At 44.2% G+C, this 15295-nt stretch overlaps 1 protein-coding gene across 2 annotated transcripts in view; it reads left to right on the top strand.

The window, feature by feature from the left end:
- LOC119434109 (nucleoredoxin-like protein 2) overlaps positions 1-14561 on the top strand; it is a 150519-nt gene extending 135958 nt beyond the window's left edge. For both annotated transcript variants that reach the window (XM_037701426.2, XM_049658931.1), the window contains 2 exons: positions 8409-8705; positions 14335-14561. In XM_037701426.2, the coding sequence (XP_037557354.1) occupies positions 8409-8705; positions 14335-14479 (442 nt within the window). In that variant the 3' untranslated portion in view covers positions 14480-14561. The remainder of the gene's footprint in view (positions 1-8408; positions 8706-14334) is intronic.
- Positions 14562-15295: the final 734 nt, after the last annotated feature.

Raw genomic sequence — 15295 nt, 5'->3', positions numbered from 1 at the left:
GCGTGGGCATTATACTGTAATTCCCACCAAAATTATATGCTCAAGGTTGCGTCGCCTGTTATAGATCGTTTTGAAAAAAAAATTGTGACTGGTTACACGTAAATGATTACTGAAAAAGGTAACTTAGTTACAATTAGCATTACCCAGAAAACAAAGTGAGCTTTAAATGACAAAAGTTCCAAAAAACGTTATTGAGTAACAAGTAATCGATAACATGTAATTTGTTACCTACCAGTCAGATATACGAGTATATACAGTATAAGGAACATAAGATTGGAAAATGCCTCTTAGTGCGTAAGCAAAGAGGTAAACCCGTACTTTCAATTGTGTATATGTAGGGCAAATTGAATCAGACAAACGAATACAACAGTAAACAATAATAGGAAAAAATCGTAAACATGGGATTGTATAATATGAGCTTACAAACGTTACGGAGATTCATATGCAGTCTAGTTTGTGAGTTCTGCGCAATATGATATGTAGGAAATGGAGAACTTGGGGGAAGTATGACGTGACAGTGGCGCACCGACGGGGGGGGGGGGGGGGGTTCGGGGGTTGTACCCCCCCCCCCCCCCCCCATGAGGCCGAGTTAAACCCCCCCCCCCTTTTTTTTTGAGTACTGCAACTAAAATGCAAGACGCAAAACTTGCGCAAGAAGCTCATTTTTTGACTTCCCGTGAAGAAATGAAATTAGTGCTGTTTAAATGGTATTGGCAAATTAACTAAGGCAAACTGTCAACCCCCCCCCCCCCCCCCCCCCCCCCTTGGCAGAGATCCTGGGTGCGCTACTGTGACGTGATATATTTCAACTTCAAGAAAAAAACAGAAACTTAGTGGTTCACGCGATCCATTGACGTGAGCATGCGCGGTAGGTTAACCCTCATCCGTATCTCAAACACACGTGAAACCTGCACTACAAGCAGGCTGCGTGAGCGCTACTGCCCTGTAAACATATTTTTTTGCCATTTTCTTCATAGTAAACTTCTTGCAGACACTGTTAAGTGCACTGCCTGTATTGCATTCGCTGCGTTAGAAACATTCCGCTGGGTTTCAGGAGCATAAAAACCTCTCAAATGGGATAGCTTTTTTTTTTTTTAATTCGAAAGTTTGCCCTGCTGCATAAAACGTTTGGTGTCTGCAAGTTATGCAAACCGTTTTGCTCTGACTCGAGAGAGAAGGCAAATAAGTTGAGTGAAGACCAGCCAAAATAAAATGAACACGTACTCAGATTCGTCTCCCTTCTTCTTGTGTTGTCTCCTGCGAAGTGAAAAGCACAGGCAACAAACCCTATGTTAGTCTTCTGATTTGTTGTAGCGCAGACATGACATGGACATATACCGCACACGAGACGGCACACAGCGCCAAGGTCAAACAACAGAGTTATTTCCTGTTTTCACAGCCGTAGTTATACCACTCAATACGCCACAGGACACGTGGACTTTGCTAGGTAAGCACAAGCAAAAACCACAGAAACTACAATTAGACACCTTTCAGGTCGCACTAGTTATTAGAATGAAGCTATTTGAGTAATGGCGACGTGTTTCTTGCGTAAAAGCACCCGCCTTGGTTCCTTAGTGGCTATGGTATTGGGCTGCGAAGCAGGAGGTCGCGGGATCGAATCCCAGCCACGGCGGCCGTATTTTGAAGGGGGCGAAATGAGAAAACCTGTGTACTTAGATTTAGGTGCGCGTTAAAAAAACCCCAGGGTGTCCAGATTAAACCGGAGTCCCCACACTACTACGTACCTCATAATCAGATCGTGGTTCTGGCTCTTAAAACCCCATAATTTTTTTCTTGCGTAAAAGTAAGTTAGCCTAATATTTTGCGCTAAGAGAAAGCTGCCAGTCAGGCACCCCTTATTCTAAAGCAAGTTAATCGTATAGCTCTCCTACTTTGCCGCAACTGAACCACTCTGAATGAATTTGATGAAAACATATAGAAGAAATGAATTCTAGTAACTGCCGCGGTAGCCCACTGGTTAAGGCGTTGCTGATCTGAAGCGTTGCTGAGTTTCCATGATCTTTAGAACACTACTTCGCGCTGGAAGCTGTGATATGAACTGCTTTCGTATGTCTGAGTACTAAGTTTCAGACGCAGATTAGTGATTTCATGCTCTAGTCCAGGCTACCCGGAAATTCGACCACTTGGAAATATGCGTGTGTGTAGGGGAAAAAATTTTCATTTTTTTATCATTAGTAAAGGTCGAATGCCACCAGCCCAAAAATTGTGCAGGTTCACTGAAGAGAAACTTCAGTGTCACTGGAACCACTACACAGAAAAAGATGACGACAATGGCGTCACACCGCTAATCCGTGCTGAAACTGTGTGGAGGCAAACTTCGTTTTCTTTTCCGGCAACTTCTGACAAGAAAACATTGTTATAATAACTGTCACCATGTATGTGTCAAACAACCACGATGCTTGGATGAAGAATTATGAACAGCTGTCGATTTAAAAGCCCAGACGAGCGACTACAGGATTTTCCAAGCGATGCAGTGAGAGCAACAATTTATTAGTCTATTTATTTATTTATTTTATTGGGAATTCTTAGAATATAAAAAGAAAATTCAGGTACACTATGCTGACATGCATCACGCACGCACGCACGCACGCATGCACACACGCACGCACGCACACACGCACACACGCACACACGCACACACGCACACCACACACACACACAATGTTCACAAAAAAATTTAAACATGCACCAGAAATACAAGATATGAGAAATATAGATTGTGAAAGGAAACGATGAGTGCATATTAGACAACGCAAAACTCGATCAACGACTGCCAAACCAGCTGCCTCCTCCATTGAGGCGCTGGCCGAACGAACTATCGAGAACGTGCAACAGAATGCACGCGCGTGACATATGTAAAAAATCCGAGGACACGTAAGTGCTTCTTATGAGTTGTGAATGCGAAAGCATTAGTGTCCAATTGAATGCCGCTGAGCGATCCTTCAAGTTATGAACTCCTCACGGGCAAACGAGCGCGATGAGACACGTGGCGGGTTTTGATTTGGCCTTACCGAGGCGCAGTTAGAATGCAGGCGAGAGCTTGCGCGGACAAGGAACGCGCGGATAACACAGGCTTCCGAGAGCGAGATCGGGTGTGACGTGGCGTCGAGGCGATGCCTTCTCCCCTCACGGCGATGCCTTCTCCCTCACGGCGATGCCTCCTCCACACCTGGAGCGCTACTGCGGCAACAAGTGTTCTCTTTCTGTCGCTCTGCTCAGTCGAGGGCGCTCGTACCGTGGCGTCGCAGCCAATGGAAATTTAGATGCCGCTTCGCTGCTACAGACGCAGGCTTTGTCACTCAATGAGCCGTTTTAAGCTTTTGCATCATATTAGTCCAGGCACGACATTCCGCCACCACTGACGGTCTCAAAAATTAAGTCAGCAGTAAAAATAATAAATTGTCTACGTAAAGGTCTTAGGAAACAATAATAGGTCACCAATAATAAGCGTGAGTGATTCTCACACCTAAAATAACGCGTACTCACCTGTTCTTCGCCTCTAGGTAGGCTTCATAGCTGCCGCAAGGGTACGCAACAGATGGATCCAGCAGTTTTACCGGCTTGTTAGGCGACACGAGGGGAGAGATGGGGACTGGATTGTGACGAGGAGGCGGAGCTAGACGCAGCGGGTACCTGCACCACGAAACGCAGAGGGCTGTGCGATTGGCGAGGGACTTTTCCACGTTTGCAAAACAAAATAACCACCTCAATGGTGATGTACACATCGGTGTACGCGACTTGTTTCTAGCAGTTCTGTTCATTGATGGCAAGAACAAAAAAAATCGATAGGGACACTTAAGGCTGCCTACGTGTGGGAATGCGAAAGCATTATAGTCCCACTTGGTGAAATAAGCGAAAGATTTAGTTACCCAAATGCCTACTAAGTGACGTGTGCAATCGCTCACGCACTAGGGACACCTTTAGTCAGCCAGAATCGGGGAGCCGCCCCCCGGAGGCCCGGGTTCGATTCCCACTCACAGCGAAGTGTACCGAATGTTTTTAGAGTCGTTAATTTGCTTTGTTTACAAGAACCTCGCTGAGAAGTTTGACGCCAATCCGAGCATTTTTTGCCTGTTTTTACTTTTGCGCCGTCGGCCATTTTTGGCACCATTGCTCAGTCACGCCGCCGCCGATGACGGATTTTCGCCTAAAGGGGCAATAATGTTCGTAATAAAAAATCGCAGCCATTTCACTGCGTGAATGTGGGCCACCAGCGGAGCTGTAACTTTGCAGATACTTTCCATTCCAGTTACTTTCTTACCAGAACGTCGTTTTATGCATTGAAGCTCAAAAGTAACTGTAACGCCAATGCATTTCTCCGCAATGTTCGCGAATTAATATCTAGAAACTGGTGTCATCCCGACAATTCATTACAAGTGGATCGGCCTTGCGAACTCCACGGCTAGAATTTGTAAATTGCAATATGAGCCATACGGTAATTAGTTAAACCTTAATTAGTGATTTTTTTAATTAGTCGATTATGCTTTTCTATTTTTTTTTTGAAGTAATGTCCGCCTCTTCGACTAGACCAGCTCATGAACCTAGAATTATGCTATCGGCCACAGGCAACCTTTAAAACAATTTGATGGTGTTCGCTGAAAAACCCGGTATGTATTCTTCGTGGCGACGTAACGACGACGTTCGCCCTCCGAACGGCACCGTTTACGCTCCTCCCAATCAGCGAGAGAGTCCTTCTTGGTAAGAGCTATGACAGGAAACTTGTGTCACCTTGGGACATTCATTCTGCGAGATTAGCCAATAATGGCCACATGCCACTATCACATGCGCAGTGTCAAAGTTGTCTGTTTGGACAACTTTGACACGGTGGCCCATACCCAGTTAAGCTGTCTACACATACCCAGGGCCCCGTGTTATGTGTTCGGCAAGACAGCAGCCGCACATACCTAGTGGGCCATGTTGACTTTGCTCCCATAAACAAGCAGAAACATACAAACCGCAACGCTCTATATGTCTAAGGCTGTTAAATCGATCCTAATGTTTTCTTCATTTCTTTTTTCGCCTAATTTCTCCCGTGCGTCAAACAGAATCGTTGAACGAGCCTTGTTTTTTTTATGCGTAACTAAACCAAATGTGGGTTCAAGTGAAGTTTTGAACGTGCAAACAGGAGCCTCAAGCTCACCCTCGAGAGCTTTAAAGCAGTGGTCTTCAACGCATGGCCTGACACACGGCTTGGCCTCAACCTTGACAATACGCCGAAGCGATATGCCGCAGATAAGTTTGACAAGGACATTCTTGTTGCACACAGGTTATACTTAGTAAGTAAAACATCCTTCTGAACATGTTCCTCTTACTTTGGATAGAGTGTACTAGAATCTAGTACACTCTACTTTGGAGAACTGCTGTGTGTAGCAAGGTTCTAGACCTGGTCAAACGCACAGCGCGGTGCTTCAGTGGGTCCCCAGTGCGTAGCGTTGGCTGGTGTAAGCGCGTCACTGTACGACGTGTGATGCATACAGGAATAGTCTTGGGCTATGTCGACGCTAGACCAGACGCCACTGTGCTATGGCCCTTCTGCAACTCCTGCAGGCTGTGTGACATAAGAGTGGTTCAGTGCACGTGCTGTGAGACGTACAACCAGCCATATGTCTCGATAACAAACCCAACAAGAAAGGCTCGGATTCTCGCTACAACAGGAACCGATGTGGAACGATATTAACCGTCCAGTAAAGACGAGGCTCACCGTGCGGGTGTCCTCGGCGTAGATACCAGTGGACGCGTCTGCGTCACAAGAGGGTACACCGGACGTTGTTGCCTTATAGCAGCTGGGTAGCTGGGATCGCTGGCATACGGCGCTTCCGCGACCCACTTGGTGGCGGCTGGCTGAGGCTGACGGCTACGGGACACGCCGCCCGTAGAGAACCCTCGGGGTATCATTATAAAACACTTGGCTTAAAGCCGTCGGGGCTTATGGACATCCTCTTCTTCTTCACCTGTTAGGCAACAGCCTCGCAGCCCCGAGAAATATTTCCTATGACACGCAGATGCTAGAACCTTCCATGTAGATGTTTTATGAATTTGAATATGACTCGGCCAGGAATCCTCCCACAGTTCTTTGTGTATTCTACATACCCTACCACCTCATCTACCTCTCGAAACACAGAAACGTCGTCTGTTATCAGTATGCATTGCTGGGCAGCCCGGACATCGGCACTTATAGACCAACCGCTTCCGCACCCTCACCCAACAACTCTATCAAGGACAGGGAGCCATCCCTTCTGCAAACGAAAGTTTTGAAGCGCTAGCTTTCCTTGGCTACTGCAGCCGCTTTATATGGTCGGAAGGTCTCGCACAATAAACAGTGACACATGTTGAAACAGTGACCCAAGTTGAAGTTGTCTACTAGCTTGGGTCACTGAATATGTGCTGGCTGCCGTCTTGGTGAGTCTGGGTATTTGCCACTGGGTACGTGCCCGAAAAGGCAACTTCCACACTTCGTATACTGTGTGCCCATTCTTGATCAATCCTTCGGAATGACTGTGCCAAGGTGACACGTGGGATATGAAGCCTTAAATATTGCTACGCGTCTACTGAAGGCGAAAGCAAAGAGCCGTCGCTGGGAAAAGACGACGAAGAGGACGGTGTCGTTCTGCACGCGAACTGTCCACCATTTTGTTTACACTATTCAAGCTAAGCGTGTATACGCTAGTCTGCGCCGGCGATGTAACGCTAAAACTCCGGCTCCAGCGGCGGCTCACCGGCGCCGGAGCGTGAGTCATTGTGCCAGCTGCGTAGGCGCACGCTCACGCCACGTGCGCAGCCAATCAGAGCTGTTCCGCTTCCGTCGGGGAGGGAAAGGGCAGGAAAGAGTGTCGCGCGTGCTGCGCCCGCTCCGTTTCCGTTCAGTGCAGTCTGTACCACCGAACAACAGGCAGCTTTCACCGGTGTCGACGGGAGATCGCCCTTAAAAGGGCGCGTCGTTGACGGGTCGATCCTACGGTGCGAGCCACTGAAGCTGCGGCACTTCGTCAACGCCGAGCAGATCGCCTGACCTGCCGGTCACGGTAAAGTTACTCACATGAAACATAACCGTCAAATACAAGGTGCACCCAGGGCAAGCTTCGCTTACCCCCATTTCGCGGTAGGGAAAAGGCCGACGAATTTTTTGTAATTCTCTTTTCTTATTGGTATGTCGAACTACCCGGTTCTTGGCTATTCCCCCGTAGTCCGGGGGTATGTGCCGCTATCACCTAGGTTCTACATCTACCATTTTGTTGAGAGCTTGGCATCTAAATGTAGATGCACCCTGTACATAATCAGAACCCGTGTTTTCTTTACATAAACGTATTAAAGCGATAACGCAACATCTGCAAAAAACACTAAGCCGCGTCGAACGCGGCTGCTTTATGGACAGCCATTGCAACGAAGTTGCAGCCAGGATACTAAAGTAGTGGGGTTGCTACGGAGTTTCAACTGGGGTAGCTGTGATTGCAAGAGAATATTCGGTGTTGTGCTATCATTCGGCAGTGTTGTTGGCAGCGAGATTGCTACGTGTCTGCTGAGGTGCCCATAAGGTTTATTGATGCAGGGATGATATGGGGATATGAGGCAGGTTACAAAAGAAAGCTATTGCTTCTTCTTCTTTTCTGGGGTTTTACGTGCCAAAACCAGTTTTGATTATGAGGCACGCCGTAGTGGAGGGCTCAGGATGAATTTTGACCACCTGGGGCTGACTCTTCGATAGTTTCTATTGTGGCTGAAGCATCTTCGATAGTTTCTGCCGCAATATTTATTCATTCATTGTTGCGTGTGCCAGCGGGGTCTGATATTTTACGCTGTGCGGCGCATAGCCTCGCGAGCGCTGGCCATGTTCGTGGGGGCGAAGAAGAAGAGGAGCAAGCAAGCTTTGCCTTTGCCTTAAGTTTCCGAGAACTTGCATTAGGTATGAAGTTTGTCGAGTCGAATGTACATTTGAGTCTCTTATCTGCGTAGCGGCTGCTTAGTCTGCTTCCATTATTTTGTTACGTGAGCGGTGTTGCCGACAATCCTTTGGAGGCGGGCATCGTGAGCTATCAGTTACACTGAATAGGAGTCCCAATTCACTTGCGAGACTTCACACTATAGCTTCGAGAAAGCGTATGTTCCGGATCATAACCAGCTTGCGTGCATGTTGTCCAGGAATACTGGTGCCAAGGGCGTACAAAACATCAGATAAAAGGAATACTTGATAATCATTCACGATCGGCTGCGTACATCAGTTTACTTACCTGGCGGTAAGGAGCAGTGCTAGGTGGCTCCCACACAACGGCTCCACTCATTTGAGGATCTTGGCCTAAGCCAGAGACACAGAATCTGTCACTTGTGTAACTCTGTCGCCAAGCTTCTGTCTTTTAGCCTTTTTCCGACCTTCTCCAACACACCACCTGCAGGGCAATGCTGATGGAGTTGTTCAGGGGCAAGATGCTGCTCCGCAAGGACGGCAGCCAGCACGCGGCCGACGACGTGCTCAGTGAGACCCGAGTGCTGGCGCTGTACTTCTCGGCCAGCTGGTGTCCCGCGTGCCGCATGTTCACGCCAGTCCTGGCCGAGGCTTACAGGCAGACCAAGAACCACAAGGTCGAGGTCGTGTTCGTCTCGTGGGACCGCTCCATGTTCGCCATGCTGCGCTACATGCGTCAGAGCCACGCCAACTGGTACGCCGTCAAGTACGGGGACCCTCTCCGGCTGTGAGTATAAACTTATACTCTCTCGGACGACTGAAAGCTGAGCAAATTGGCAAGGATTCACGGCACTTAGAGGATCGCTTGCAAACACGAACACACGCACAACCTTGCTAAAAAACATATTTTTTTCATCAAATACCAACTAGGCCAAAAAGCAGTTCTTTTTAAGTTGAAAGTTTCTCCTTTTTTTAGCCACTATGCAATATTTCAGTGAATAGTCCATGTTTGTGTTGTCCCGTTTATGGCCTGCCTTTTATGACTGAATGAATGAACTTTTTTTTTCTCGTCCAAGCGAGGGGAGACTGAGGCGAAAGGCACGAATGGCCTGGCAGAGGTCCCTGCACCCACCGTTACAACAGCGGTGTTAATCAATGCAAATGAATACATATACTATATATACATCTCGCACGAGAGAACAGAATTTCAGTAACAACAAAGGTTACAACATTTGTTCATTGGATTGAGTAAACCACATGAAACATTAGCACAAATGGTATCTATATGAACTTTTTGTTATGTCATAGATGCATACCTACAGATGTCAAGAAGGGTGATTCCACGAGAGATCAACACGCGTCCAAAAATTCATATTTTAGATTTCATTCAATATGTTATATTTTGTGGGCGTATCACTCGGTAGTACGCAAGTGAACTTGCATTCTTTGAGAAATGGATACTTTAGAAGAAAAAAAAAATATCGAAATTCTTCAAGTTGCAGGCTCCATTAACATGCACCGGGCATTCTGGCAAATTCACAACAATGTCAAATACAAAATATTACGGCTACAAAGAATGCATTTTCTTGTGTAAAACGTATACGTAAAGAAGAGTCAGCAAGCGTTGTTTGAGGCTTCTGTGCAAAACGGAAGTGTTTTAGAAAAAATTCTTAATTTGCTGCACGTTTCGAAATTTGCTATATTTAGAATTTTATCTACTAAACTAATGAATTTAGCCTTTTGAAATTTGGTGGGCTATGAGACCTTAACCTGTTTAACGATTATGCTAAATATTGTTGCTGTAGCACAAATTTCCATTTTTACAGTTTGCCTCAAATGTGAAGTATTGACGAAAATGAACACTATTTAAAAATCAAAGTAAAAAACCCCATCGTTAATTTTTCAAAAAATTTCGTAAACAGCTGTCCACAGACACTGAAAAAAGAACAATAAAAACAACTTGCATTATTTTGTTTTTAATGACAATATATGTGGTATAAATGAGAGCTTCGCCGGGATGCAGCAAGGTGCTAAGAAATAGGGACATCGGGGTAAAAAGAACGTCCATTAGCCTCTGACTTGCCTAAACTTGGCCATGATTGCGACATAAGGGTAATTTTACCCTTATGGTCAATACTTATGCATGCAATACCGTTTAGTACAATACTCATTCTCTTGAATGTGAGTAAAGATACGTCAGCAGAGCAACCTTTATATGGCTCGTTTTATTTAACAAGTGTGCGTAGCTTGCAGCGCAGATAATTGCAGATTTAACGGTGAACTCCCTGTGCATGTACACAAGTAACAAAATTTACGGCAGGTAAAATTCTCTAAAAATTTCGTACTCGCCATGACTCCGTCGGAAACGTCATTATACAGTATAACCTAAGATACGTTGATGGGGAAGGGGATGGTGTTGGTTAGGGCTTATTTAGCTGGCAGATAGTGTGCCAGCGGTTGCTCTCTTCTACCGCCGATTTAAAAAAGGGGTTAGAATAGGTGGAAAGAGGCGCGACACTTCTTCTCTCCGAAACTTATGTGTCTTGGGAAACATTACCTGTTCCGCACACTCTTGTTGGATATTGGTCTACTGTGCGAAGCCTCAAGTAGAGCGTTTCTGTTTTTATTGAAGTATTTTGGCAGGCACAGATGAACTGTTCCGCGTTAACAGGAAAGGGGGCTGTTCGCGGAACTAGTTCTTACTCTATGAAACAGCGTATAGCTTCTGCGTGACGGATTCCTTAAACCACTCCTGGATGGTGAGGTGATATTCAAAGTGCTGAGAAGTCTTTATATAAGGGGTGATTCATTGGCACTCTTAATTTAATCTGCTGCATCATTGCTTGCAAGTCCAACATGTGGAGGTATCCACTCAAACTTGACAATGAAATGCCTATTGCTGAGCTCCTTAGCTAACATCAATGACTGTCGGCCGAACTTGCTGCCATACAATGCACGGGATAATTTTTGGAGCACCGCTGGCAAATCCGAGAGGATGATAGCGTGCTGAGAACGCGTCCTCAGTTTACGAAGCGTTGCAGTAATGGCGGCTCTTTCCACATTTTCAATAAGACCAACTGATCCAGAGGGCCAGATCACGCAGATCTAATGAAGCGAATCTAATAAAGCTTGCACTTAAGAGGAAGCTTTCGCTCGGGCCCAACTCCGATGCCGCCTATTGAAATACATGTAAAACGCAGAAACGATTTCCTGATCCCACTGGGCCGATTTTACTTAAATGTGTTGCACATGAGAGAGAAAGGTAAATTCTGGTGACTGTCGGACGGGAAATGTCGATTTCTGGCCTGCATTACTTAACTGTAATTTTCAAGAATTGGTAAGTTTGAAAAAAATAGAAGCACGAAGTTTACAAATTCGTAGCTATGCACCTATATAAAAGATATCGCAGACCTGTGAACGGCATCTATTAGAGCATTCAAAGCAGACAAATTTGATATGCCAATTTATTTCTTACATGAATTTGTTACATTATTTACAAGGATTTTGCACAAGTTCTACACACAAAATAGTAGCCTATTTTAAAGCCATGTAGAATATAGCAATTTACCACTTTACATTTTCTATTCGGTGATTTCTATTCTGAGATTTTCTATTGTGATATCATGTTTCATTGCTGAGTTAGAGTTGTAAATTTGATAGTTTCGTTTTCTGAAGCTCTGCTATTTTGTTAATTTTATAAACAGTTGACGACTTAAATAAAAAAATCGCTACCAACAGCCACTAGAGTTTCACTTTTCTTTTAACTGCAACAAACGTCATCAAATGTGGTGCAGTGGTTGCAGAGAATTAAGGAATTCTTGTTTTACATGTATTTAGATAGGAGCACCCAAGCTAAAGCTTCCTCTTAAGGCGGCGGCCACACCACCAGCAACTTTCAACGTATTTCACTTTACCACCTGTTTGCCACCGCTTCCCACGGACCCACTCCCCATTCTACTACACTCTACCAACTCGTTCAAAAGAGACGATTTTTAGAAGAGCATCATCTGAAAGCACTAACAAAATATGGGCGCGAATGATGGCCCAGTAGCACAATTTACGTCAGAAAGTTAGGCATTCGAGAACTGCGTGCTTGCAATCATAATACTAGTTTACCAAGACTGCCCTTGTGTCGCAATCATGGCCAAGTTTAGGCAAGTCAGAGGCTAATGGACGTTCTTATTACCCCGATGTCTCTATTTCTTAGCACCTTGCTGCATCCCGGCGAAGCTCTCATTTCTACCACATATATTGTCATTAAAAACAAAATAATGCAAGATGTTTTTATTGTTCTTTTTCCAGTGTCTGTGCACAGCTGTTTACGAAAAATTTGAGAAAAATTAACGATGTTTTTTTTTTTATTTTGATTTTTAAATAGTGTTCATTTTCGTCAAAACTTCACATTTGAGGCAAACTGTAAAAATGGACATTTGTGCTACAGCAACAATATTTAGTACAATCGTTAAACAGGTTAAGGTCTCATAGCCCACCAAATTTAAAAAGGCTACATTTATTAGCTTAGTAGATAAAAATTCGTAAATATAGCAAATTTTGAAAAGTGTAGCAAATGAAGAATTTTTTCTAAAACACTTCCGTTTTGCACAGAAGCCTTAAACAACGCTTGCTGACTCTTCTTTACGTATACGTTTTACACAAGAAAATGCATTATTTGTAGCCATAATATATTGTATTTGACATTGTTGTGAATTTGCGAGAATGCCCGGTGCATGTAAATGGAGCCTGCAACTTGAAGAATTTCGATATTTTTTTTCTTCTAAAGTATCTATTTCTCAAAGAATGCAAGTTCACTTTCGTACTACCGAGTGATATTACCACAAAATATAAAATACTGAATGAAATCTAAAATATGAATTTTTCCACCCGTGTTGATCTCTCGTGGAATCACCCAGAAACAAAATACCAATAATCAGTGAAAGCAATGTCATCGGCGAGCAATAATGCACTAAGCTCTTTTTAAAGGAATTTTCAGAAGCGCTAAAATTTAACAGTTATCTTACCTTGTTCAATATTTCTGTCGACTGATATAGGAATGTTTGTTTTCCATAATTTGTTCTTGTTTTTGGTACGTGTCTGGTTTTCCGGCGTATTGGGTAACGAAATATTTCATCATTGTCTGTTGTGGCGAATAATTTTCATTTATGTACGGTGACCACAAGCTTCTTATATTATATTCTGTCTGCTCGAAAAAGGGAGTAACGCTGGAATAATGTAGTTGTTTCAAGGTCTACGAAACGGCCATGGTAATTGCAGTATATACGAAGGATTCGTTTCTGTAAAAGAATGAACTTGTAGTTTGTTTTTTAACTTGTTCTCCAAACCAAGACCCCGCAGCAGCGTTATACAGAATGTAACATAACAATTGCTAGCAAAGTACAACTTTTATGCCAGAGTACAATATGCCAGAGTACAAGGTTATAGAACAATAAAAGGTTGTTTTTTAGTGTCCCACTTCTAGAACACATTTACACTTAGGGCTCAGTTATAGTGAAGCTTATGTGGAATGATATCACGAAAGGGCGGACGCTCAAGGGCATTCCTTCCGCATAAATTCCGCTTAGTGAGTGGAACAATTTTGAAAATGTGTTTCACTTACTTACTGTAACGTACTGGGAACCAGATTAATGGTTCTCGACGGTCGCGGGAACGCATGGCGGCTGGCAGATAAGACAGTGCTTTTTTTCTTCGTTTATTTCTTTTTTCCAGCGATGACTATTCCGGGTTCTTGAGGTACTCCATTCGTAAAAAACTATGTAATTATATTATGGTACTCAATGATAATGACCCAAAATAACTGTGTGGCCGCATAGCCATTGGCTAGTAGAAGGGATCACGTACAAAATTGCCAGTTTGTTGGCTCTCATTTATGCACACGTGAGTTACGTGCATATATGCATATACATAAAATACTGACGAAAAGACAACATTACGTAGGTTCGAGGAGCCTGAAAATTAATTTACTCGATGTTGAGTTCGTCCACTTGAAGCCATCAGCAGCATTCTACAGAAGTGCAGTATCTGTTGTAGTTGCCGAGTAGCTCAGTTGCAAATTCGCTGGTACATGTCTTTCTTTATTTTTAAGTATTTATTTATTCATTGGTGTAGATTCAAGAACCTAAATTACTTTTGTCTTTGTAGTTCACATCCACTTGAACAAGGGTGATCCCATTCGAAGCTTCCTCCTAAGTCGCACTTCAATGTGGGCGAAATGCGAACACACCCGTGTACTTAATTTAGGTGCACGTTAAGAACCTCAGGTGGTCAAAATTATTCCGGAGTCCCCCACTACGGCGTGCCTCATAATCATATTGTGGTTTTGGCACGTAAAACCCCATAATTAAATTAATTCCTCCTAAGTTTCTTCCTTTTCTTTTTTTTTGTTTGTCTTTTAAATTAAGGGAACTGTCGGTCAAGTATGGCGTCACCGGCATTCCCGCTCTGGTGATCATCAAGAAAGACGGCAGCGTGGTCAATCCTGATGCACGTGTTGACGTCACAACCAAGGGACACCAGGCATTTCTCGATTGGCTAGCCTTGTCGTAATAGCGAAGACAAGAAACTCCGGCTCAGTTACGCCGAAAGCTGCAGTCGTTAGCTTCAAGAGGCTCTACGAAGATGTATCGAATAAGAAACAGATTACTATTCTTTCTTTCAGTGTGCTTTCTTCCTCCGGGGCCATTCGTGGAGTCTCACTTGTGTTCACAATACATAAGTGGAGGTACGTGTTATGTAACGTCGCTATTTTTTTCTGTTTCCTGACGACGTCTATGTCCGTAACGTGCTTACGAGACTGTTAGGGGTCACATTAAAGAGCCATCGTGATTTACGCACTTGGTTTCTAACATTATGACAGACCATAACTGCAGCAGGGTTCTTCTGGTCATCACACCATGGCAAGTAACTCCTGCTACCTTTGTTGTGCAAGATAATGTGTTCTTTTTATAGAAACCAAACATGGGGAGACTATGAAACCGCGGCTATTTTTCTGGTCAGTGCCCGGTGTTGTGACTGCTAAAGTTCTTAACTGAGCAGCCTGTTTTGAAATTTCAGCGAACCATGAACAGCTCAACCTCTATGTGTGCCAGATCAGTTGTTACCACGGTAACCAAACACCTCGCCTTTCATAGTTAACGAATCATTGTGATTCATATAACACATAAGCGGCTCGTAGGTGACTCATACATAGGCGGCAGCATTTAGCAACGTCGCCAAAGCTGCAGGTTGCGTCTCGATGTTACGTGAATGCTTGGACTGAGCACCGAACTCAGATTACTGTGGTAACCGTAGACAGCAGATATAAGTCAGCACCTTAAATTCTATGTGCTATTCCTCATTCAGAACTTTTGACGATAGCTTAGT

Source organism: Dermacentor silvarum, chromosome 11 (genome assembly GCF_013339745.2).
Source record: "Dermacentor silvarum isolate Dsil-2018 chromosome 11, BIME_Dsil_1.4, whole genome shotgun sequence".
In the NCBI taxonomy this organism is placed as follows: Eukaryota; Metazoa; Arthropoda; class Arachnida; order Ixodida; family Ixodidae; genus Dermacentor; species Dermacentor silvarum.
This window is presented reverse-complemented; position numbering and strand designations above follow the sequence as displayed.